At 39.2% G+C, this 26297-nt stretch overlaps 2 protein-coding genes and 1 long non-coding RNA gene across 4 annotated transcripts in view; all 3 read right to left on the bottom strand.

Moving 5' to 3' along the window:
* Positions 1-24959, bottom strand: part of LOC110041662 (uncharacterized) — a 33949-nt gene extending 8990 nt beyond the window's left edge. The window contains exon 1 of the mRNA XM_089279051.1: positions 24573-24959. Within this exon, the coding sequence (XP_089135177.1) occupies positions 24573-24843 (271 nt within the window). The 5' untranslated portion in view covers positions 24844-24959. The remainder of the gene's footprint in view (positions 1-24572) is intronic.
* On the bottom strand, positions 9566-11241 carry LOC149097431 (uncharacterized). Its single transcript, XM_089279050.1, has one exon. The coding sequence runs from the start codon at positions 10797-10799 to the stop codon at positions 10164-10166; it is 636 nt and encodes a 211-aa protein (XP_089135176.1). The 5' UTR covers positions 10800-11241; the 3' UTR covers positions 9566-10163.
* LOC149097430 (uncharacterized) lies at positions 15436-20891 on the bottom strand. Of its 2 annotated transcripts, XR_016204060.1 has the most exons (3): positions 20348-20891; positions 17567-19071; positions 15436-15625 (listed from the first exon to the last, which is right to left on the bottom strand). It is a non-coding gene; the product is annotated as an uncharacterized LOC149097430 (long non-coding RNA). The 2 variants fall into 2 exon arrangements; XR_016204059.1 differs by lacking the exon at positions 17567-19071.
* Positions 24960-26297: the final 1338 nt, after the last annotated feature.

Here is a 26297-nt window from a genome sequence, read left to right as displayed (position 1 = left end):
AGTTATGTTGAAAGATTTTGAAATAAAAAAAGCTTTATCTGTAGTAGTTTGTTTCGTTATTATATGAAACAAATAGATTCCATGTTGCCGTGCGTCTGTTCAGTAATAGATCACAGAAGACGTCAAAATGTGGTAAGAACAAAAAAGTGGCACACGAGGCGATAGCCGTGCGTCACTGTCTGTTACTGAACAGACGCACGGCAACATGGCATCTATTTGTTAAATCTGTCTATCTATCTATCATCTATCTATCTACCTACCTACCTACCTACCTATCTATCTATCTATCTATCTATCTATCTATCTATCTATCTATATATCTATATATCTATCTATTTATATATCTATCTATCTGTCTAGCTAGCTAGCTAGCTAGCTAGAACAACTCTCTCTTATCTCAAAGCCATCCTAAGTATGTTTTTGCATGTATTAGAAACCCAAGTTCTTACCGTATAACTTTCCAAACGTGATAAAACCTTTTGGACATCGATCCAGTCAACACTTAGTGTTGATCTCAGGTCTTGGTTTGAATTTTCATCTCGTTGTTCTGAGGTTACCCTGCACCTTCCAGGGAGTCTTGCACCCATCCCATTTAGCACGTCTAATTAGAGCCAGTAAAGCTGGCTATCAGTCTACATGTATACCAAGAATTTTGAAATAAAATTAATTGTCGAATTTTTCAGGGCTTCTCTATGCGAGCATCCAAGTCACTTTTTGAAAGCTAAGTCAAAGGGAGTCTGCCTCAAATTTTGGATGGCAGCTAGTTTATCATCCATGTCTGCAAATTTTTATTTTGAATTTTTTTTTCTCTAAGAGTGATTTATGTACGATCACTCCATGATTCTTTAATCCTGTTTTGAAAATGTTCTGTAACTTTTTACTGCGATTGAATATGGCAACTCGCAGACAATTTTTTAGCGTTTTTGTCCAGAAACTGAGAAACAAATTAAATTATTATCTTTACTATTATTATTATTATTATTATTATTATTATCACATTTTGAAAGCTACATGTAGAAGTCAGAGCGAACTTTGTTTCTTGTTAATAATAATAATAATAATAATAATAATAATAATGATTTGGACGTTTAGAACGTCTAGAAAAATTTGACGATTCATTTTATTTGAAAGTCCTTGGTATAGTTTGATAGCCAGCTCTATAAGTTTTAATTTGATATGGGATTTACATACAGTGTCTGCAGATTAAACCGGACGCACTACATCCCTTTTGTGTGAGACACCTCTCAAGGTGTATGGTAATGTTAGGAGGCTTCTAATTATTGAAACAAATACTGATATTAAATATGCAAAATACTGAGCAATTCATTAATTCATCCTTAATGCTTTTCTGTAACATAGCAGCATCTAGTTCTAAAGTTTGCGTACAAAATTTTAGTGTTTTTTAAGAGTTTGCTTCCCAGATGGTTTCTTATGCTTTTTTATAACATAGCAGCATCTAGTTATAAAGTTGTATGCAAAATGTTATAGAAGTGTTTTTTTAGACTTTGTTTCTCAAATGCTTCATTATGCCTTTTCAGAACGCAGCAGCATCTAGTTATAAAATTTGAATACAAAATGTCATAGTGTTTTTTTGAAGACTTTGCTTCTCAGATGGTTATGCTTTTTCATAACAAAGCAGCATGTAGATATAAAGTTTGCATGCAAATTGTTACAGTGTATTTTTAGGTTTTGCTTCTCAGATGCATGGCTCCTTATACTTTTTCATTACATAGAGTCTTGTTAATGTAAATTCTTTTATAGTTCGATGAAAATAAGCATACACGAACAAGTAAAAATATAAGGGTTTTTCTATTTATAAACAAGATGATCTCTTAGATCTTATAACCGCGCTTTTAAAATTTAACTATTTTCTTAGCACTACAGTCGCAACGCAGTGCACATTCCAAAGCAGTCCATGCTGAGTCATTGAATGCTGTAGACACCACATCACTTGATTGACACAAACTGTATTATTGCACCATCGCTCTTAGCCTATGTGAAATGTATGATGACGTAATGGTCTTAATCTGGAAGTTCGCTCGGGATATGCCCGTGAATGATACGAAAAGGAAACGAGTATCACGCTATTGATAACGCTATTAATAAACAGCTTTCTGCCTTAAAAGTCAAAATTTAATTTGTTTCTGCTATGTGTAAAGGACAAGCAAAGTAGTCACGCGAGTCACACAATCCGAGATTTACGCTATCCACGGCTAATTTTAGAACGGTTGTGTTTTTTTTCCCCTAGCACTGACAAAAACGCTGCAAGTTCTGCCAAGCTCCTGTTTACCACAGTAAATATTTAATTTTCCTTCAGATCTCTTAACTCGCTGCGATGAAACAGCCAAAGAACTCACCTCATTTGTCTAAACCCACAAGAAATACTCGCAAAGTAAAATGCAAATAAATTAATGACCGTCGCTTCTGGCGAAATGAACTTGCAAAGTAAACAAGATCTTATTTGTCACGTAGCGAAAGTGAAAGCTGCAACGTCAGCGCATTCCATGGCTGACGTACCATTTTTAGCGTATTTAGTATTCCCTTGGAATTCAACGCTTCGATAAAACCATAGAAAATATATTTTACACACAATAAAGAAACAATATCTGTAACATTTTCCGTGTATTAATATTTCAACAGCTTTTGATGAATAATCACAGGTTGCCTGATTCAAAGTGGCCGAGTAAAGGTTTGGGTAAACTCCGCGCAGAACATGAAACGCGCGCGCGCTCGGTCCATGGCCACGCGGTTAATAAAGTATCATTTGAAATGAAATGAAGATGTCGGCAGTCGTTTACTTTTTGTTGGGATAACATGCATATTGTCCTGGTAATTTGTTTTCTTTTGGGTGGGTTTTGTTAGGCCCGTTCCAAACGCCGCTTCATTCACGCGCCGAACCTAACTGCCAAGTTAAGGCGGGACCTAAAATTCTGAAAGAAATTCGAAGTTTTGTTTTTTACGGAACTCGAATCTTAAGGTATTGAAGTTTTATTTTGACAAGTACTGTTACTGTAAGTTTAAAGCTCGTTTTCTCAAAACGAGTTATTTTCGCCTTCTAGAAAAGATATCTTGAGAACGTTCTGTGAGATAAGCATAGAACTTTTCCATCCAGTACATTCTGTTGAAGTTATGTATTGAAACGTATGCTAGACTTTCCGTATCAGATTTAACTGGTCATCATTTCACGTGTTTTTAACTTTTCAAAAATCTCTATGCTTATCCCAGCAAGCTATTTGTCTTCTTTTGTAAAATGTAAAAATTATTCCTTTTGATCAGTTCTTGTAGGAGTTATCTTTTCTCAAGTAAGCCCTGACATTCCCCAGCAGGTGGCAGATTTAATCAGCCGGTGTCAGGTTACAGTACAGTTATAGGGTACACAAATATTTTTTTTAATAACCTTTGGTCTTTGAACTTTTTAAAAATGTATACTTTGCCATGGTTTGGAGTTAACTCTTAGCCGCGAGAAAATGTTTCAAACATGGTGTGTTTTTAGGTTAAGTCCCACCTTAAGTACGGCAGAAGAGCGGCGTTTGAATCAGTTTGGTTCGGCAGGTTAGGTTTGGTGCGGCAAACAACATTAATTCGGCAGGGTCTGTCGCGCTGTGCGACGTTAGAACGGCAGCTGATTTAAACGGAGTCGAACCTAATGCATAAATTACTGTGATGTATATTTTTCATATAACGGGACTCCTGATTGGCTCAAAATTGAGTGACGTGAACAGTCATGCATAAAGCTCGAAGTCTTCGCTAAATTAAAGACAACAAAATATGCCTGTACTTTACACGAGTCTCGTGCTCCAGTCGAACACCATAGAACAATTGATGTGTGTCGTTTAGAGTACCTTAAAATCTCACATATGCGTCAGTATGAACACGTTTCATACTGTAATGTTATTGCGTGATGCGTGACATAGCCATATATGGGACCTTCCATATTTGGAAGACCATGTGCGTCGTAGAGTCAGTGAATTGTATCGAGAAGGAACGTACGGATTAAAAGAGTACAAAGGTTTGAGTTATTCTGTCAGTTGTTCAGTCCTTGTCCGCCTGTCGAACCCGCGGGGAGTTACAATACTTAACACGAGTGTCGTGTTCCAGTCGAACACTACAGAACACTTGAAGTGTGTCGTTTAGAATACCTTAAAACCTCACGTCTGCGACAGTATTAGAACATAACCACGTTTCATACTTCGCATGAGTCTCGTGTTCCAGTCGCGCGCTTCGAACACTAGCGCGTTGTCTGACTGAAAAAGTGTATATTACCTGCTTAAAACCCGTTTTTGACGACACAACACGTCTTTGGCTGTGGAAAATGTGACATAACTTTCGTATTCACAGCGTGCGATTCTCGAAAACAAGGAGATCTGTTACATCTTATAACCGCGCTTTTAAAATTTAACTGTTTAGGTAGCGCTACAGTTGCAATGCAATGCACATTCCAAAGCAGTCCTTGGTGATTCTTTTCTTACTGTAGACATCACATCACTTGATCAACACAAACTCTATTATTGCACCATCAGTCGTAGCCGTTGTCTCCCATGACGTAATGGTCTTAATTTGGAACTTTCCTCGGGATATGTATGGGTATGAAGATCGAACACTAAACTCTATCCCGACCGTAGATTGAAAACGTGACAGAAAATTGGCGTTACTTTCGATTCTCACCAAATTTGGACAGTGGGATGACCTCATCATTAGCCAATTACAGGCCATTTCTCAGCTCTTTTCGTCATATCCCCCGCTCGAGAAAATTTTGTCAAGTTAGCTAATTTAGTATGCAAGCCATCGTAATGGCGGTGGCCCTCGCCGAACTGTTTATTTCCTCAAAATTGGGGCAAAATCTTTCGGAGATGGAAGTCCGGACATTTGTAAGGATACAAAAAGTAATTTGGGACCAGTTGCTGGCTTCTAAGGCTGAATTTATCCAGAAGTAAGCTGTATTTTCGTTTTCATGCCGAAAGCCACGCGGTGAAATATTATCGGCTTGTTATGCTCTCCTGTTCTGTTTTTTCTCGTGTTCTTTTTTGTAGCCCGCCGAGGCCAGTCTTTCGTCTAAATCAGTTGGAAAAAGTTCGAAAAAGATGTTCCCATTCAAGTTTAAGCTCTCAGGCGATAATTGTGGAGTTTTTTGGCCGAAACGTGGGCTTTGTTACGTTCGTGTTTTTCGGTTGCTATGGGCGACCGTGGCTTCCTTTGTTAGGTCAAGTCTGGGGAGTGAGGTCACAAAAAAATTCGAATTAATTCTGGTTTTGTTCGATTTCGCTGAAATTTTAACACGATAAAGTTGGATTGTTAAGGAATAGATTTACCGCCTGCCGATGCGTGGTAGCTATCAACGCTGAAGTGTTATATCGCTTCGAAGTCAGGGTTTTGAAGAGATTTTTTTGCAACGTGTGGGTTCGGCGTGATTTTGTAATCGGAGGTTTTTGTTGACCCCGAAGGAAAAAATATCCGGAAAAGGTCATTTCATCAAAGATTCATAGGAATATAAATATGTATATGTTCCGAGCGAAATTTCTGGTGAAAAAATATAATTTTTGACGAACGCTTGATTTTTAATTTTTTTCCCGCGAAAGTCAGTATTGGAGATGATATTTATTAATGTTTCAACAGCTTTTGGCGAGTAAATATCACAGGCTGCGTGACTCAAAATTTGGCCGAGTGGAAGCTTGGGTCTGGTCGCAGACAAATCTGCGAAAACAAGAAGCTCTGTTAGATCTTATAACCGCGCTTTTAAAATTTAACGGTTTGCTTAGCACTACCGTCGGAACGCAGTGCACATTCCAAAGCAGTCATTGATGATTCTTTTCTTACTGTAGACATCACATCACTTGATCAACACAAACTGTATTATTGCACCATCAGTGGTAGCCGTTGACAAATCTCCGATGACCTAATGGTCTTAATCTAGAACTTTCTTCGGGATATGCATGGGCATGAACGATGTGAACGAAACAATAATAACATTATTAACAACAGCTTTCTTTCTTAAAAGTCATGATTAAATTTAATTGGTGTTTTCCACGAGTAAAGCGCTAGCAAAGTAGTCACACAAGTCATATAATTTAATAATAAAACTCTATCCCGACCGATGTATCGACCTTGGTCACTCCAGTGACCACAGATTGAAAACGTGACAGAAAATTGGCGTTACTTTTGATTCTCACCAAATTTGTCATATCCCCCCCTCGGGAGAATTTTGTTAAGTTAGCTAATTTAGTATGCAGGCCACCGTAATGGCGGTCACCGTCGACGAAATGTTTATTTGCTCAAAATTGCGGCAAAATCTTTCGGAGATGGAAGTCAAGACATTTGTAACGATACAGAAAGTAATTTGGGACCAGTTGCTGGCTTCTAAGGCTGAATTTATCCAGAAGTAAGCTGTATTTTCGTTTTCGTGCCGAAAGCCATGCGATGACATATTATCGGCTTGTTCTGCTGTCTTGTTCTGTTTTTCTCTTGGTCTTTTTTGTAGCCCGCCGAGGCCAGTCTTTCGTCTAAATCAGTTGAAAAACGTTCGAAAAAGATGTTCCCATTCAAGTTTAAGCTCTCAGGCGATAATTCTGGAGTTTTTTGGCCGAAACGTCGGCTTTGTTGTGTTCGTGTTTTTCGGTTGCTATGGGCGACCGTTGCTTCCTTTGTTAGGTCAAGTCTGGGGAGTGAGGTCACAAAAAAATTCTAATTAATTCTGGTTTTGTTCGATTTCGCTGAAATTTTAACACGATAAAGCTGGATTGTTAAGGAATAGATTTACCGCCTGCCGATGTGTGGTAGCTATTCACGCTGAAGTGTTATATCGCTTCGAAGTCAGGGTTTTGAAGAGATTTTTTTGCAACGTGTAGGTTCGGCGTGATTTTGTAATCGGAGGTTTCGGTTGACCCCGAAGGAAAAAATATCCGGAAAAGGTCATTTCATCGACGATTCAAACGAATATAAATATGTATATGTTCCGAGCTAAATTTCTGGTGAAAAAATATAATTTTTGACGAGCGCTGGGTTTTTAATTTTTTCCCGGGAAAGATGAGATTTATTAATGTTTCAACAGCTTTTGGCGAGTAAACATCACAGGTTGCGTGACTCAAAATTTGGCTGAGTGGAAGCCTGGGTCTGCTCGCACACAAGTCGAAACAAGAAGATCTATTAGATCTTATAACTGCGCTTTTAAAATTTAACTGTTTGCTTAGCACTACCGTCGGAACGCAGTGCACATTCCAAAGTAGTCATTGATGATTCTTTTCTTACTGTAGACATCACATCACTTGATCAACACAAACTGTATTATTGCACCATCAGTGGTAGCCATTGACAAATCTCCGATGACCTAATGGTCTTAATCTTTGTAGAACTTTCTTCGGGATATGTATGGGCATGAACGATATAAATGACACGATAATAACACTATTAACAACAGCTTTCTTTCTTAAAAGTCATGATTAAATTTAATTGGTGTTTTCCACGAGTAAAGGGCTAGTAAAGTAGTCACACAAGTCATATAATTTAATAATAAAACTCTATCCCGACCGATGTATCGATTTTGGTCACTCCAGTGACCACAGATTGAAAACGTGACAGAAAATTGGCGTTACTTTCGATTCTCACCAAATTTGGACAGTGGAATGATCTCATCATTAGCCAATTATAGGCCATCTTTCAGCTCTTTTCGTCATATCCCCCAACGGGAGAATTTTGTCAAGTTAGCTAATTTAGTATGCAAGCCAACGTAATGGCGGTCACCGTCGACGAAATGTTTATTTGCTCAAAATTGGTGCAAAATCTTTCGGAGATGGAAATCAACACATTTGTAAGGATACAGAAAGTAATTTGGGGCCGGTTGCTGGCTTCTAAGGCTGAATTTATCCAGAAGTAAGCTGTATTTTCGTTTTCGTGCCGAAAGCCATGCGATGAAATATTATCGGCTTGTTCTCCTATCTTGTTCTGTTTTTCTCTTGGTCTTTTTTGTAGCCCGCCGAGGCCAGTCTTTCGTCTAAATCAGTTGAAAAAAGTTCGAAAAAGATGTTCCCATTCAAGTTTAAGCTCTCAGGCGATAATTCTGGAGTTTTTTGGCCGAAACGTTCGGCTTTGTTATGTTCGTGTTTTTCGGTTGCTATGGGCGACCGTGGCTTTCTTTGTTAGGTCAAGTTTGGAGTGAGGTCACAAAAAAATTCGAATTAATTCTGGTTTTGTTCGATTTCGCTGAAATTTTAACACGATAAGGCTGGATTGTTAACGAATAGATTTACCGCCTGCCGATGTGTGGTAGCTATTAACGCTGAAGTGTTATATCGCTTCGAAGTCAGGGTTTTGAAGAGATTTTTTTGCAACGTGTGGGTTCGGCGTGATTTTGTAATCGGAGGTTTTTGTTGACCCCGAAGGAAAAAATATCCGGAAAAGGTCATTTCATCGACGATTCAAAGGAATATAAATATGTATATGTTCCGAGCGAAATTTCTGGTGAAAAAATATAATTTTTGACGAACGTTGGGTTTTTAATTTTTTCCCGCGAAAGTCAGTATTGGAGATGAGATTTATTAATGTTTCAACAGCTTTTGGCGAGTAAACATCACAGGTTGCGTGACTCAAAATTTTCCCCCCGGTGGAGGTGCAGTAGCCTCATGGTTAAGGCGCTCGTATCCGTGTGATTTCTTCATGTCTCGCGCGAAAACACGATTACAACAAAGAAATCGATAACAAGAGAATCATACATGAGGAAATAAAGCAAACCATAATCGTTCAAATGAACTCATTTACAAAAATTTTCCTTTAGTTTTTTTTTTTTTGAACAGCGGGGGCAGCTTTAGTGGTAGCTACTCCTAGTTTCGATATTTGCTATTCGGTTTGATACAGTACGGTACTTTCGATACAGCCTGCAAAGGAAGAAAATATAAGGCGCAGCATACATTGGCGGAAACCTGAAAATAGCAGTTTACTACGATAGGAAAACACCACAGATCTAAAAATAAACCATAAAGAGACAAGTATGGTTTAGGATGAAGAACATTAACACGGATTACAAACAATGAATTTGAAAAATTTAGGATAAGTATTTCAAGTTGCGAAACCGTGACGTATCTGTAGTAAGCCAAGTGATCAAGAATTCACACTTCACTGGCGAAGTTGCCAGTTTGAATATCCGCAAGGCTGTTACCGAATGTAGAAGTCGAGACAGTTGCTAAGAAAGTTGCTAGGGAAGTTTGAAAAATCAGCGAAGTGAAGCAAGTGTTTCTATGTGGTGGTTAGATTTTGTGGACCCAATATCATCCTAATTTATTCCACTCTAGGAAATTATCTTTCGCCGGAACCTCAAAAGTGCACCGAATTCAGAAGATGCACGCTCTGTTGGAGTTAAGTAGTGTTGTAACTGCGTACAAACACAGGGAGGTTTCTTTGGGTTCGAACACTAGAGAGATTTTTATACCGCTCGCCGCACGTTCATGCAATCTAGTTGACTGTCATAAAAGCGAAAATAGAAGCACCCTCAGAAAGCCGGGGTTAGCGATTGCCGTAACGAAAATTGTAAGCTTGTGAGTAAGTAAGCAACTTCATTTAGAGAAGGTGGCTCCTGACAGCACGTACTTATAATCGTTTAATGAAAAGTGAGCGGAAAACAAGGTAGCTATGTATCTACAGAATTATGCGGTACATGTGGTAAAGGGTACGTACATTAACACCTAAGGTTCACTTGACCGAAAGCAAACAGAAGTAAAGTGATATTACCTACAAGCTTGTAAAATTATCGCGTACTGAGTATTGCTAGTGGGAAGTTAAAGGATGGACAGTAACTAAATTGTGGAGTGAATGACCGTGTCTGCCTTGACTTGTTATTCAGCTGGTTATCTTGAATTGTTATTTTCGTAAACCGTCTGTAGCTTGTGAGGATATCGATGAAGCTGTGCGTCTAAAATTAATCTTGGCAAATTAAGAACAGCGCAAATTAAAACAGCAATACTAACTATAAACAGGGCTAAAGTTAATCTATAAAAGCTTGAGCGGACTTCTCTTCTGGTCTACTTTTGGCCGCCTCATTAAAATTGCTGTAGTTATATCGAAAGCGTCAGTCACTGCATAGAAAAGTGCCTAAGTTGGTTTTCCTCATGGTTACCTTCTGACTAGGTTCGATTTGCGCCGCTCTCTCCCGAACAGCGGCTGGTAATCGAGCCTACCTTCTAACACGATTGCTCGTAAACCGCGATTTTGTTCTTGCAAAGTGGGCAATCATGCTGAACGTCCATAATCTCGTCCAAGCAGCAGCAGGCGAAAACACCAAACAGACAGCAGCACAGGCAAGCAGTGATACCCGGTACATAGTGTGTGGTGGTGGCAACCGTAACACGACAATGTGGACAAACCGTCCTGACGGACGAAACACCAAAGGTCGCGTCAGCCGTATTTTCCATGACGCCCGGCTGCTGGTTTATGACTTGTGTCCTAGAAACTTGCTGCTGAGGCGGAGGCTGTGAGTAACCTTGCTGTGGTAAATAACCTGCTTCTGGTGGTCGGTAGCTTGCTTGTTCAGATGGATAACCAGGTAGTCGAGGTGGATAACCAACTTGTTGAGGTGGATAACCGCCTTGTTGAGGTGGATAACTTGCTTGTTGTGGTGCGTCACTTCCTTGTTGTGGTGGATAACTTGCTTGTGGAGGTTGATAACCACCTTGCTGCGGTGGGTAACTTGCTTGTGGAGGTTGATAACCTGCTTGTTCACCTTGATTTCCACTTGGTTGAAGTTGGAAGTTGTCTGGGTGCTGTTGATGATCAACTTGTTCTTGGAGGGTTGTGTATGGTTTTTGTTTGGCGGCCATGTTGGCTCTCTGATGAAAGACTCCTTTTGTGTTGTGCAAATTCCCTGTTGATCGAAGAGCACTTTCAAGACAGATGAACAGACTGAAAAATAACGCAAGTTTTAAAAGGTGTGAGCTTGAGAACAGGATTCGCTGTTTAGTGTTGAAACCGATCGAGAATTTATGCCACGCACACCAAAGAGGCTACCAATTTGAATATCTGCTAAATCTCGAGGGAGGAGCTAGGGTAGATTGACAAGTTACTGAAGCGGATCATGGCAGTGTCTTTGTTTGCCCAGATGCGATCCCAAAATAACGCGGTGAATGTTATCTATAACACTAAAAACAAAAACACAGTAGAGAGCTTAAGCAGAGACGTTAAGTTTTTGAGAGTGAGACGTGAACCGTAAGTCCGAATTTTCTTTTCGTTTTGGCGTGTATTATCGAGTTTTCGTCGCAAACTTCATGTTGTAAATACCAAAATGGGTCACTTCAATTCACTGGTGATGCGTGAAAACTCGCCAAAAACATACATTTCCGGATCACGTTCGTGGTTCAAAAACGTCTGTGCTTATACCTTTTGTACTAACAAGAAGATCTGTTAGATGTTATAACCGCGCTTTTAAAATTTAACTGTTTGCTTAGCACTACCGTCGGAACGCAGTGCACATTCCAAAGTAGTCATTGATGATTCTTTTCTTACTGTAGACATCACATCACTTGATCAACACAAACTGTATTATTGCACCATCAGTGGTAGCCATTGACAAATCTCCGATGACCTAATGGTCTTAATCTTTGTAGAACTTTCTTCGGGATATGTATGGGCATGAACGATATAAATGACACGATAATAACACTGTTAACAACAGCTTTCTTTCTTAAAAGTCATGATTAAATTTAATTGGTGTTTTCCACGAGTAAAGGGCTAGTAAAGTAGTCACATAAGTCATATAATTTAATAATAAAACTCTATCCCGACCGATGTATCGATTTTGGTCACTCCAGTGACCACAGATTGAAAACGTGACAGAAAATTGGCGTTACTTTCGATTCTCACCAAATTTGGACAGTGGGATGATCTCATCATTAGCCAATTATAGGCCATCTTTCAGCTCTTTTCGTCATATCCCCCCAACGGGAGAATTTTGTCAAGTTAGCTAATTTAGTATGCAAGCCACCGTAATGGCGGTCACCGTCGACGAAATGTTTATTTGCTCAAAATTGGTGCAAAATCTTTCGGAGATGGAAATCAGGACATTTGTAAGGATACAGAAAGTAATTTGGGGCCGGTTGCTGGCTTCTAAGGCTGAATTTATCCAGAACTAAGCTGTATTTTCGTTTTCGTGCCGAAAGCCATGCGATGAAATATTATCGGCTTGTTCTCCTGTCTTGTTCCGGTTTTCTCTTGGTCTTTCTTGTAGCCCGCCGAGGCCAGTCTTTCGTCTAAATCAGTTGAAAAAAGTTCGAAAAAGATGTTCCCGTTCAAGTTTAAGCTCTCAGGCGATAATTCTGGAGATTTTTGGCCGAAACGTTCGGCTTTGTTATGTTCGTGTTTTTCGGTTGCTATGGGCGACCGTTGCTTCCTTTGTTAGGTCAAGTTTGGAGTGAGGTCACAAAAAAATTCGAATTAATTCTGGTTTTGTTCGATTTCGCTGAAATTTTAACACGATAAGGCTGGATTGTTAACGAATAGATTTACCGCCTGCCGATGTGTGGTAGCTATTAACGCTGAAGTGTTATATCGCTTCGAAGTCAGGGTTTTGAAGAGATTTTTTTGCAACGTGTGGGTTCGGCGTGATTTTGTAATCGGAGGTTTTTGTTGACCCCGAAGGAAAAAATATCCGGAAAAGGTCATTTCATCGACGATTCAAAGGAATATAAATATGTATATGTTCCGAGCTAAATTTCTGGTGAAAAAATATAATTTTTGACGAACGCTGGGTTTTTAATTTTTTCCCGCGAAAGTCAGTATCGGAGATGAGATTTATTAATGTTTCAACAGCTTTTGGCGAGTACCAGGGGCGGGGGAGAAGACTCTGCGACGCCTGGCACTTTTTTTGTGTCTGGATCATCCAACAAAAAGTGAGGTCACATCCGGTAAACAAGCGGGTTGAGTGACAAAAAAAAATTTGACTGCGACATAATCGTTCTCCCTGTAAGTAAAACAGCAATATTTCGCAATCGGCGGGATATTTCTAACGTTTTATTTGGCCATGAAAAACAAAATTTTGTCTACTTCCTCGCCATATCGTTTGTTTGAGGAACAGAACAATTATTTCTTCAAAAAGACGCTGTTTTGAAGGCGTGTGTTTTTACGAAATGTCGTCGTTTCTTCGTAGCTGAATTCCACAGGAGTCATCGTTTACGTGGAAATAATGAATTCTAGGTAAGTTGCACTCAATTCAAATATCCTATTCTCTTAGGTAGGCATTACACTGAGACAAAAGCGCAATGTCAGTTTTCTACCCGTGGGAGAACCTATTTAACAGAAGTCCAATTTTCGAAATTTACCATTGACAAACACTTGAGAGTAAGGGAGAGCTGCTAATCGTATCACACTGTGAAGACCCACACACATAACGGGGCGGAACTTTCTTGCCAATCGACACTAACTCAGATTCGTGTTCTGGCTTGTGACTCAAACTGGCATCATAAATTCAGTTACGATTTGTTAAGAATCTTAAACGAGATATCTTAACTTTTCCCTTGGTAATCCCTTAATAATGGTAAACGCTTCCTTTAACATGTACATAAGCAGGCCGTGAACCCCTTAAATATAAACGAGAGGATATTTTTATGGGCGATTCAGTAATCGGGGCATGTCGTGTTTTTTTTTTTTTCCAGTTGTAATGTAATTTATTTTTCTGTTTCAACAGTGTTAAATGTCAGTGACACTATAAAGTTTCAATACACTCCCCCCCCCCGATCCTGTGAGGTCAAGCATGCACCTTTAATTGCTTCGATACCTTTCAATTGCCTTGTTTACAGACCAAGTTCCCTATCTTTTAATCCCTAACTATCAAATGTATTTGCTTACTTATTTTGAAAGGTTACTTAGACATTTTGCTCTATTTTCAGTCTGCTTTCTCTATATAAGCTTACATCAAAACATTTCAGTTCCAGGAAATGAGAGAACCCTAGCAATTCTGACAATTCTCTCTCATAGAGTTCAATTATTTTAATTCATCACACTTTCAATGTGCGATCTTAACAAACTATTTGCAAACAGCAATGAAATATCATGCCCCAACACCGAGCCATAAAAGGAAGTCTGGGAACAGGTAATAGCAACAATGACACTGCCAGGCTGGTGAATGTTACAGGCTATTATGAACTCATGTCTGACAATGATGAGTGACCATGAAACATGGTGCGGTGAAACTTAACAACCAGACTGCGACTGACATTGCTAGGGTTAGTGTTGTGAAAGTGATTGCTAGCTAGTAGTGTCTGTGAACTTGGACCAGACCAGAAAAGAAAAGGTTCCATACTAGAAGTTGACTGAGAGTAACAAGTTTGTACTCAAAAACTGAAGAAGCTGCCTGATCAGACAGTCTTAAAGCCAGCTTCATCGCAACTTGTCAAGAGTTCCTGGATTGTGTATGTGGGAGGACTCCATGTAATGACATCTATTGGGAAGCTCTGCTGAAAAGTTTTCAGGCTTCAGATATAACTATTAAAGGGTAAGGGATTTCTGACAAGTTGAATTCAGGTTTATAATGAAAGGGTATGGAAATCTTTCTTTTAGGGATTTCCCTTCTTCTAGTTCTAAAATGTTGTTGATAATCTCTCATTTACTCTCATGAGCCAGAATGAGTGGATTCTGATATATTGTTCAAAAAGATATTTTAAAACTACTTTCTAAGGGTTTAGAAAAGGGATACAGTATTAAGGGGTTGGACCTTGAGGTGCAGCTTCCTCATTTAAAACTATGTGGAATACCTCCCCCCCCCCCCTCTCCTTGTGTAACAAGGATGTTCAAATTGTTTTCTGGAAAAAAGCAAAAAACAAAACAGTGCCAATTTAAGGGATTGTGTGATTATCAAATTTGTAAGTTCCCATTTGTATTTTGAATTAAAAGGGGCCTAACATTATCCACAACAGTATAAAATAACCATACTTTGCAGCTTCAGAGAGAGACTTAAACTGATAATGAAAACATAACTTTTATTTTTGCCCCTTCCTTTGTACCTTGTGATATTTTTAGGGAAATTCTCAAAACGTCTCTGCCGAAAGAAAAGAAAAAATATAAATGAAGGTCACTTTTTTTATCTTGAAAGTGATCTCTGAGACACAAACGTCCTTTTTATGGCTAGTTATTATCTTACAATGTGTTGTGAAGAAACTGCTTATAGGAAAATATAAATGTTCAACAAAAAAAATGAACAGAAAAAAAAAAACCAAGAAACTTTTTCAGAGGAGCTCCTATATTCTTCAATTTACATGTAGGGTAATAGAATCTGTTTTTACACTTTCACACCAAAGAAAACACCACAGAAATGAGAATTATTGTTATTGTGTCTCAGCTGCATATTTTTTAAATGGAAACATTTCCCATAAAATTGCTACATTATATTCTTGCCAGTCCATGTACGACAACATACCAAATATATTTTGGAGGGAGGAGTACTTATAAAATTAATACAAACTGGTGTAGTTTAATTTTCCATTTAATTTTTGTAAACCTCTTACAGAATGCAACTTTTGGTTAGGTTGCACTTCACTGTCAAGGAAGAAATCACACCAAGGTGGCTTTGCATCTTTATTATGATTTTCATTATCAGTCAAAAAAAATCACACTTGGACAGGTCTCTTGATCATGAGGGTATTTGCTCATTTACCACCTATAAAAAACAACATATAATGTATCATTTTTACCTGTACTGTAAATTTTTCAATTGAAATCAGTTTGTTTTCACTTTTAGAGTGGTTTTTAAAAAGGATCACAAGCACACCACCCACCCCACAGTCCCTATTCCTACCCTACAACAGTACAGCCAGGATCCCATATCAACCCCCCAACATAAGTGATAACTTACCATAATACTCCTACACTACAATACAATCTTTGCACAGACAGACCTAGATTCAAACATCAGATCTCTGACTTTTTGGTCCACTTCATCTCCATTAGGCCATGAAAGCAACCATTGCAAATGACGATTGTCCTTATATTTGTTGGTCTAATTTATTGTTGTTCTCAGATTCCCCCTTCCCCTTTGATGAAATTAAATTGGTTTAAAAAAAATAAACTGGTTTAAACAAATTAAAGCAGAGGTAGAAATTGAGCCATAAAATTACTATAATTTTAGTATGAGGATATTGAAAAATAACTATACTATTAATATCCATATGTTCTATTGTAAAGACAGTGTAACTACTCAAATTGACCTTCATTGTCAGAGACAAAAACCTAAAAACATCTAAACCAGGTCAGTGAGGATATTGCCAGTTTTGCTTTTGCCAACAACCATTCTGCCTCAAAAATATAGAAGATAATGACAATAATAACAGAACCAATGTCTGTCAATTCAATAACCACACCAAATTCCCCTCCAAATTCCTTTCAACACCTTACAGTAAAATTTTGCCAACAGCATAAATTCAACTCAATGCTTTAAAGTGCTTCTCTCCTTAAATTTTTACCCCTTGAGTCAGAATTTTCAGGTGTATCACACAGAATTCCACAAAAGATTAAAAATGCTGTTTACCTTTTGCAAATATCTGCATCAGTTCCAAAGATATGTAGGTTTAAAAATTAGAAATATGCAAATGAGGTGACTGATGTTGTCATACACTTAACCCAATATTACATCAGGTTAATAGGCTTATAGTTAGAACTACAGGAAACACACCTATGGCTATAAAAATTATATACGGCCTGTATTTTCCCATGGCAACTTGCTCTTTTCCAGTCCCCTCTAACCTGATTTCACTAATTCAGTGATTTTCAACTTGAAAAAAGTTAAACGAGGCTATGACTTTGACCTTGCATGTTAATATGCTTACTAGATCGTGCTGATGAGGCACCATTGGCAAATATCAAAATGGAAAGCCAAGGGTGGCCAGAAAAGCCTATAATCATCAGGGAAGGTTGAAACCCAGTATGTTGCCATGGTAACAAAACTGTTATGCTCATATTATGGAGGACATCCGCAAATTTCATCATAATAGCACTTTAAAGCACTGTCCCTAGGAGCCCATGGTCCCTTGTATCTGGACAATAGTTCAAAACTTGCCTGGGATGGATGATCTAAACGGTAGGTGGGAGACTCCCAGAATATTGAGGAGAGTTGCTAGAACGATTGTATAATTATCTCTTTGCAGGAACTCATTAGACACTAACACTACTAACATGACTGAGTTTGGACAATATATATTTTGTTTTTCTGTTACTGGTCATACAAGATGTACCTTGGTACTGAGTTAAGTCTTAATGTGTGTATTTTACAGGAGGTCACTCCAAAAAACATAAATTTTATGTCAACGCTAATGAAAACCTTGCACTAAGGTTAGCCACTCACAGAAGTTTCAGTGTCTAAAGTGCAGGTTTTCCTTATGAAGTTTGCCTCCAAAGAAGCACCCAGGCCAAGTTTTCATGACATCATTCTGTCTGACAGATTTTGTCCTGATGGCTTGTGACAAGCCTTTTGACTACCACTCCGGGTTATGGCTGCTCTTGAGACATATTATTTTGAGCTAAGCATGCTCTAAACTCCAAAATAATAGCAATGAAGATAGTGAAGAGGATAATTGCTTGGAAAAAAAAAAAAGATTTTGCTGACCGTGTGACAGATGCCAAGTCAGTTGCAGGTTCTTCTCCTTCTTACCAATTTTGAGTTGGACGGAATGAAGTCACATAAACACAGCCTCAGGCTGCAAAGACAGTTGCAAAATGGTGGCCTCCGAAGTCGCTTCTTAATTTCGAGATGAATTTCTTAAGGATAGCAGGCACTTCAGAGGCTGAAGCTTTGGTGAGTGGAAATGCTGAATATTCACTTGCTATAAGTGAAGACAAAAAAAGTAAGCTTTTTGGAGTGACCTTCTCCTTTAAACTGAAAACATGTGAGCTAAATACAACAAAATGTATATTAAACTTGGGCCAGTTCAGTATGATTTATTACAAGGTTTAAATCAGCCACAAAAAAATTGCTAGCTACTGATATTACTTTGTGAAGGCTTCTGGAAGGATTATACTTTTATAAAGCACCTGGCAGCAAGTACTATTTTGGTTTACTAAAGAAAGACTCTTGTTACTGCTTAAGGAAACTGTGTTTGGTACAGTAGGTGTCAAAATATTATGACTTTGATGACATGATAATAGAGATATCAGCCTTGGTAATTTCAGGGATAGTGGATAACCAATCTCCAAATAATAGAGTTATGGGACTTCACTATCAAAGTGATGCCTGATGCTAATTACTATAAATTGTGTATATTACTCCTAAAATGTACGATCTAGAATTTTGTTTTGTGGGTAAGAGCTCAAATTCATTTTCACCACTGTGAGGTACAAATATTCTTAAAACAACCAACACTGACAATTTTAAATTACAGTGGAACTCTGTTAACCTGGTTGCTGGGCCACAAAAATCTGACCACATTAACAGTGTGGTTAAAGGGGTTCTTTAAATAAGAAAATGACCAACTGACTGAGCCTTTGTTCAAGCCAGAATCAAGAGGCCGTAATAACAAGGTGGCTATGTGAATGGGGTGGCCATAAGGTGGGGTTCCACTGTAGTGATGAACAGATAAGATGATCTTCTCAAACACCTACCCATAAAGATTTTGGAAAGTATAGTTTGTATAATCAGTTAGACAACACACAACTTGGGCCCAGAGCTGATTTCATATCCACACCCCCTTCCCCCAGCCACACTTTCTAAATAAGTCAATATTTACCACCTAACAGAAAAGATAAAAGTGCAGAAATAACTCTTTCATAGCCCCGTCTAAGGCTCATGTCAACAGAGGAAGAGGGAGTGTCGAAATAAAATAGAATGGCCGTACTAGGGCCCATTTATAAGGTCTTGCGTACCCAAGACAACCCTTCTCCTGAGTTACCCTGGCCAAGCTAACTTTTCATTTATTTCTTTGAAAATTCAACCAACTGTTTACAGTTAGGTTCATGAACCTGTCTCGCCTGCGAGACAACAGGGGTGGGTGAGTTGTCTAGCCTTGGCTCATGTCATGCCTTGGCACCCTGACAGGCAGGACAACTTTTCTTTATGAAAACACTTTGGCTTGGCTAACCTGGACAACTCTTCGCATGGCGAGTGTCACATGATGCCTAGATTTAGAATTTAAAGCAGCAATATCAATTTACAAAGAAGAGAAAATTAACTCAGCAAAACCCACTGTGATTGAATGACTGAGGGAAACTCAAATAAAGAGGGATATTGCCCATTTGATTATTCAATAAGGGTTTTGAATAGTCATGCAGGGTCAAATTCAGCCAAATGCATGCAGAAATAAATGGCAAACAATCACTTTAAGATCAAACCAAGCTAGAATTCTCAGCCCACCCACAATGGAGCAATGACAACTGACTTTTGTGAATTATTTGATGCATGCGTATGAGACAGCTATTTTTCATTTTTTCTTTATAAGATGGAAGGTAAATGCCATTTAAACATTGATCAAATAATGAACAAAGGTCCCGTTGCTACAGAGCTACATTGTATCCCCACCAGATTAACAGAAGACGAGGTGTTGTAAACAGATCTTTGGAAGAACTAAAAAAGCTGTGAAAACAATCACCAGTGGCCTGTGTTTCCACAGCATCTCTTGTTGAGTCAATTTGATATATAGAACATATCTTTAAAATCTCAAAATAGTCGAATTAACTAATTATGACTACCAAAATCTGCGATTCTCCCTACCCTATTTATTACCAGAATAAAAATTCGATAACCTATTTACCACCATGGTAGCTGACACAGTTGCCCTAAACATAATTTTTGACGGCCTTTTGTCTGTGGTCCTATCAATAATGATGAAAAAGTAGCTTTTTCTAAACAACATTACCCAATTCAAGACTAGAGTACAAAACCCATATCCTATTTAAGGCCAAAATGGCCAAAACTGATACCCTATTTATGACCAAAATGACTGAAAAACGATACCTTTTGGGGCCACACATACCCCTGTAGTGTATATAAGGGAGTACCCCCGCCCCGGGTCACAGTAGAAGTGGGTACCTGTCAAAAGTGGAGGTAAAGTTAAGGGCTAAGGAGCTAACCCTAAACAGGCCAACCCCCCTCTTTTGGAACTGCCCAAAGAAGTTGATCCCCAGGCCTGCATTGCAGTTCAGACAATACAGAGGAATGTACAATTGACCACTGGATAAAATTTGAATTCTGTCCAGCATACATGTATATTTGTGAACAACTTCACAGTACCCGGTGGGGTACTCCCAGAAAATTTGGTGGGGGAGTGCTTCACCCCTTTGTTGATCTCTTCGGGGAAATCTGATATCCCCAAAGCTCACCTCTGACTCTCAACATTGCTTATTTCTTACAGAGAAAAACCGTATTCAACAAAAGATACGGAAATAGGATACTAACCTTGAGTGTACGCTTCAGCATGTCTTTTCCACCACACGCACGTGGATATAGAGCTTCAACTGTGTTCACTTCCAGAAAAAAACGGCTTCTGTTAAATATGTTCCCGTTGTACACAGTGCAAACTATGACCAGCAATACTTCATCCAGGTTGTTGTTAACATTAGAGGATATTGCACTTAGTGTTATCACCGAATCACGAACAATAAGAACCAAAAGTCGGAACAACACCAGTTTTGAATATGTGTAAAATCCGCCATTCGATGACAGAAGGCTCTCCGTTATTTTCCTTCAAAACAATACTAAACTGTTCTCTTTTGCCAACAGTTTTGCTTCAAAAGTCGAAAAAATGTGCCTTCAAGATATTTCTATCCTCAGTATGGAAGGACACGAACCTGATGGTTTGCAAATAGAGGAAAATCTTCCCCAATCGACACGCCATTTTTTCGCTTTGTGAAACGAGCTGCGCGGCACCGTTTAAACCGGATGTGACGTCACTTTTTGTTGGATGATCCAGTACAAAAATTTCAGGAGTCTTCTGCCCCGCCCCTGGGCGAGTACACATCACAGGTTGCGTGACTCAAAATTTGGCCGAGTGGAAGCTTGGGTCTGGTCGCAGACAAAACTACGAACAAGAAGATCTCTTAGATCTTATAACCGCGCTTTAAAAACAAGAAGATCTGTTAGATCTTATAACCGCGCTTTTAAAATTTAACTGTTTGCTTAGCACTACTGTCGGAACGCAGTGCACATTCCAAAGCAGTTATTGATGATTCTTTTCTTACTGTAGACATCACATCACTTGATCAACACAAACTGTATTATTGCACCATCAGTGGTAGCCATTGACAAATCTCCGATGACCTAATGGTCTTAATCTTTGTAGAACTTTCTTCGGGATATGTATGGGCATGAGCGATATAAATGACACGATAATAACACTATTAACAACAGCTTTCTTTCTTAAAAGTCATGATTAAATTTAATTGGTGTTTTCCACGAGTAAAGGGCTAGCAAAGTAGTCACACAAGTCATATAATTTAATAATAAAACTCTATCTCGACCGATGTATCGATTTTGGTCACTCCAGTGACCACAGATTGAAAATGTGACAGAAAATTGGCGTTACTTTCGATGATCTCATCATTAGCCAATTATAGGCCATCTTTCAGCTCTTTTCGTCATATCCCCTCCTCGGGAGAATTCTGTCAAGTTAGCTAATTTAGTATGCAAGCCAACGTAATGGCGGTCACCCTCGACGAAATGTTTATTTGCTCAAAATTGGGGCAAATCTTTCGGAGATGGAAATCAGGACATTTGTAAGGATACAGAAAGTAATTTGGGGCCGGTTGCTGGCTTCTAAGGCTGAATTTATCCAGAAGTAAGCTGTATTTTCGTTTTCGTGCCGAAAGCCATGCGATGAAATGTTATCGGCTTGTTCTGCTGTCTTGTTCCGGTTTTCTCTTGGTCTTTCTCGTAGCCCGCCGAGGCCAGTCTTTCGTCTAAATCAGTTGAAAAAAGTTCGAAAAAGATGTTCCCGTTCAAGTTTAAGCTCTCAGGCGATAATTCTGGAGATTTTTGGCCGAAACGTTCGGCTTTGTTATGTTGGTGTTTTTCGGTTGCTATGGGCGACCGTGGCTTCCTTTGTTAGGTCAAGTCTGGGGAGTGAGGTCACAAAAAAATTCTAATTAACTCTGGTTTCGTTCGATTTCGCTGAAATTTTAACACGATAAGGCTGGATTGTTAACGAATAGATTTACCGCCTGCCGATGTGTGGTAGCTATTAACGCTGAAGTGTTATATCGCTTCGAAGTCAGGGTTTTGAAGAGATTTTTTTGCAACGTGTGGGTTCGGCGTGATTTTGTAATCGGAGGTTTTTGTTGACCCCGAAGGAAAAAATATCCGGAAAAGGTCATTTCATCGACGATTCAAAGGTATATAAATATGTATATGTTCCGAGCTAAATTTCTGCTGAAAAAAATATAATTTTTGACGAACGCTGGGTTTTTAATTTTTTCCCGCGAAAGTCAGTATCGGAGATGAGATTTATTAATGTTTCAACAGCTTTTGCGAGTAAACATCACAGGTTGCGTGACTCAAAATTTGGCCGAGTGGAAGCTTGGGTCTGGTCGCAGACAAAACTGCGAAAAAAAAAAAACCACGGGTAAACCATGAACCGCGCTCGGCCCATGGCCGCGCGGTTAATGAAACGGTTCGCTTAGCACTATCGTCGGAACGCAGTGCACATTCCAAAGCAGTCATTGATGATTCTTTTCTTACTGTAGACATCACATCACTTGATCAACGCAAACTGTATTATTGCACCATCAGTGGTAGCCGTTGACAAATCTCCGATGACGTAATGGTCTTAATCTAGAACTTTCTTCGGGATATGTATGGGCATTAACGATATGAACGACACAATAATAACACTGTTAACAACAGCTTTCTTTCTTAAAAGTCATGATTAAATTTGATTGGTGTTTTCCACGAGTAAAGGGCTAGCAAAGTAGTCACACAAGTCATATAAAAAAACCCTATCCCGACCGATGTATCGATTTTGCCGGTCACTTCAGTGACCACAGATTGAAAACGTGACAGAAAATTGGCGTTACTTTTGATTCTCACCAAATTTGTCATATCCCCCCTCGGGAGAATTTTGTCAAGTTAGCTAATTTAGTATGCAAGCCACCGTAATGGCGGTCACCGTCGACGAAATGTTTATTTGCTCAAAATTGAGGCAAAATCTTTCGGAGATAGAAATCAGGACATTTGTAAGGATACAGAAAGTAATTTGGGGCCGGTTGCTGGCTTCTAAGGCTGAATTTATCCAGAAGTAAGCTGTATTTTCGTTTTCGTGCCGAAAGCCATGCGATGAAATGTTATCGGCTTGTTCTGCTGTCTTGTTCTGTTTTTCTCTTGGTCTTTCTTGTAGCCCGCCGAGGCCAGTCTTTCGTCTAAATCAGTTGAAAAAAGTTCGAAAAAGATGTTCCCATTCAAGTTTAAGCTCTCAGGCGATAATTCTGGAGATTTTTGGCCGAAACGTTCGGCTTTGTTATGTTTGTGTTTTTCGGTTGCTATGGGCGACCGTTGCTTCCTTTGTTAGGTCAAGTCTGGGGAGTGAGGTCACAAAAAAACTCTAATTAATTCTGGTTTTGTTCGATTTCGCTGAAATTTTAACACGATAAGGCTGGATTGTTAACGAATAGATTTACCGCCTGCCGATGTGTGGTAGCTATTAACGCTGAAGTGTTATATCGCTTCGAAGTCAGGGTTTTGAAGAGATTTTTTTGCAACGTGTGGGTTCGGCGTGATTTTGTAATCGGAGGTTTTTGTCGACCCCGAAGGAAAAAATATCCGGAAAAGGTCATTTCATCGACGATTCAAAGGAATATAAATATGTATATGTTCCGAGCTAAATTTCTGGTGAAAAAATATAATTTTTGACGAACGCTGGGTTTTTAATTTTTTCCCGCGAAAGTCAGTATCGGAGATGAGATTTATTAATGTTTCAACAGCTTTTGGCGAGTAAACATCACAGGTTGCGTGACTCAAAATTTGGCCGAGTGGAAGCTTGGGTCTGGTCGCAGACAAAACTGCGAAAAAAAAAAACCACGGGTAAACCATGAACCGCGCTCGGCCCATGGCCGCGCGGTTAAAAAACCACGGAGAAACCATGAACCGCGCTCGGCCCATGGCCGCGCGGTTAAAAAAAAAAACCACGGGTAAACCATGAACCGCGCTCGGCCCATGGCCGCGCGGTTAAAAAAAAAAAACCACGGGTAAACCATGAACCGCGCTCGGCCCATGGCCGCGCGGTTAATTAGAGCATACTTGACCTATCCATTAGTGTTCGAAGACGATCACGTCGGAAGTGGCGTCGTGCATCTCGTGTTCCAGTCGCAAACTCTCGAACAACTGGGAGTATTTGAAACTGTTCGAGTCATAAATGATAACTATGTCTTCGAAGAACATCTAATGCAACATTAATCTACCAAAATGTGGCCCGTATGATTTATCGAACTCTTCGAGTCATTTACGAGCATTCAATTTGAATAAAGAAAAACAGGCCAGATTCTAATAGAATATTGCAGGTGTATTTCGAGTCAGCCGTGATCGAATACGTCAGAACATTGCGGTATATGAGGCGTGAGCCGATCCGTATTCGAGTGAATTCGGGCCCAAATATTTGTCTTTTCGCGCAGTGTGTACACTAAAACTAACATACCCTTCTGTACTTGTGCTCCTTGTAATTCTATCCTCTGATCCACTCGATACGTCAGGGTTTCGCCTTCTTCCAGATTAACGTCTGCCAACCGAGTTGGAGATGGTTTTTTCAGGACGAGAAAGGAAGTTGTAGACACCAGTGCGCCAAGTAGTAGAACCAATGCCAAGACACCAATCACAGCGATCTTAGTTTTGCGAGAGGAGCGTTTGGCATCCAAAGACTTGGTGCTGCTAAACTCTATCCTCGTCTGTGGGTCCTTTTTGTCAGCCATGGCGCAGCACCAGAACGCCGAGTTGGAGGGCCGAAGAAGTGATGAAGAACATGAAGGAGCCGTCTTACTTAAATACCATTTCACCCAGCAAAAGAATTGCCTCCAGGCTGATTGTTCATTACTGGAACACCACGCCTTGTTATATATTTCACATTTAAAGAATTGCGTTTCGCTAAACTACCGGCTTTATAAGCTCTTTTTTCATTGAAGTGAACCAACAATTTCCCGCGTAACACGAAAACTGAAAACAGTACTATACACTTTTTTGTTCTTCATCCTTTGACTCATTAGTGCATTTTTCATCTTCCAACCTTCTCGCACGACAATTAGTTTGAAAATATTTCATTGAGGGCTCTTTGTTCAGCATATGATCATTTCATTGATTTATTGATAATACCGGCATATCTTAGTATAAATTAAGTTTTAGTTCAATTTATGTTTGAAGTACTACTCAAATGTGTTTTCCGGTCACTTATTCTTCATTCCTAATTAGCATTCTCGATCCTGGATCAAGCGATTTTGCGATCAAGGCGCTGTGTTCTTGAGACACTTCACTCTCACCGTTGTTCACTTTACCAAGAAGTATAATGTTCTGACCTATACGTACTTTACACTCTCCTGTTGGAGTTGAGATTCAGACTGTTGCATTGAAATTTATATCCCATCTTAACAGAAAATAAGTTTCTGATCAACTCTACTTGGGTGTGATTTCAGGGCCGAGGGTTACGTAACAAAGTGTGCTTTTGGCGGCGTCGCTACTACTTCAGTTTTCCCTTATTGTTCCTGTTTATCAAACAGTTACTAATTACATCTTCCCGTTTTGGCTTCCGTTTACGAAGACCGAACAACTCAGTTTACATCTTTTCCTGCGTCAGAGAAACATTGGACAAGTTTTGTTTCTCTTCCCTTCCCGTCAAGATCTGCTTTAGTTAAATAACACAATAAAGCTTTTCCGTTATTGTTCCTGCTTAACAAACAGTTACTAATTCCATCTTCCCGTTGCCGCCCTGAGTATTTTACTCAGAAACCTGCCGTTCCACTTTCCGTGCATAATGTGTCTTTCCCACGTCACATGAACACTCAAAACAGTTCTTTTTCCTGTTAACCCAGAAATTGTCTGGATGCTCTTGTTTGTTCGAATGATTTCATTTACGTCATATAACTACTTGGTTTAGCTGTAAAGGAAGTACTAATGTTATTCTCTTCAAGAGCACCTGTACAACTGAACTTGATGTAAATTATTATTTCCCTGCCTAGTATGAAAATTTGTGACGGTTCATTCATAAATATAACTGAAACGTTCCGTTTTCTTTCGTGTTAGTGCAGTCCCAAGATTTCTACGGCTTTCAATTCCAAGTCTAAAATATTATTCCGTACATTTCCTTTCATGTTAGTTGTGAGAATTTACCGACACATCAAGACAATATATATCACAAAGTTGATAATTTTCTTTA

Source organism: Orbicella faveolata, unplaced genomic scaffold (assembly GCF_042242905.1).
Source record: "Orbicella faveolata isolate gen_17 unplaced genomic scaffold, um_ofav_v1 contig_47, whole genome shotgun sequence".
Taxonomy (NCBI): Eukaryota; Metazoa; Cnidaria; class Anthozoa; order Scleractinia; family Merulinidae; genus Orbicella; species Orbicella faveolata.
Note: the sequence above shows the minus strand (reverse complement) of the source record. Positions and strands in the feature narration are given on the sequence as shown.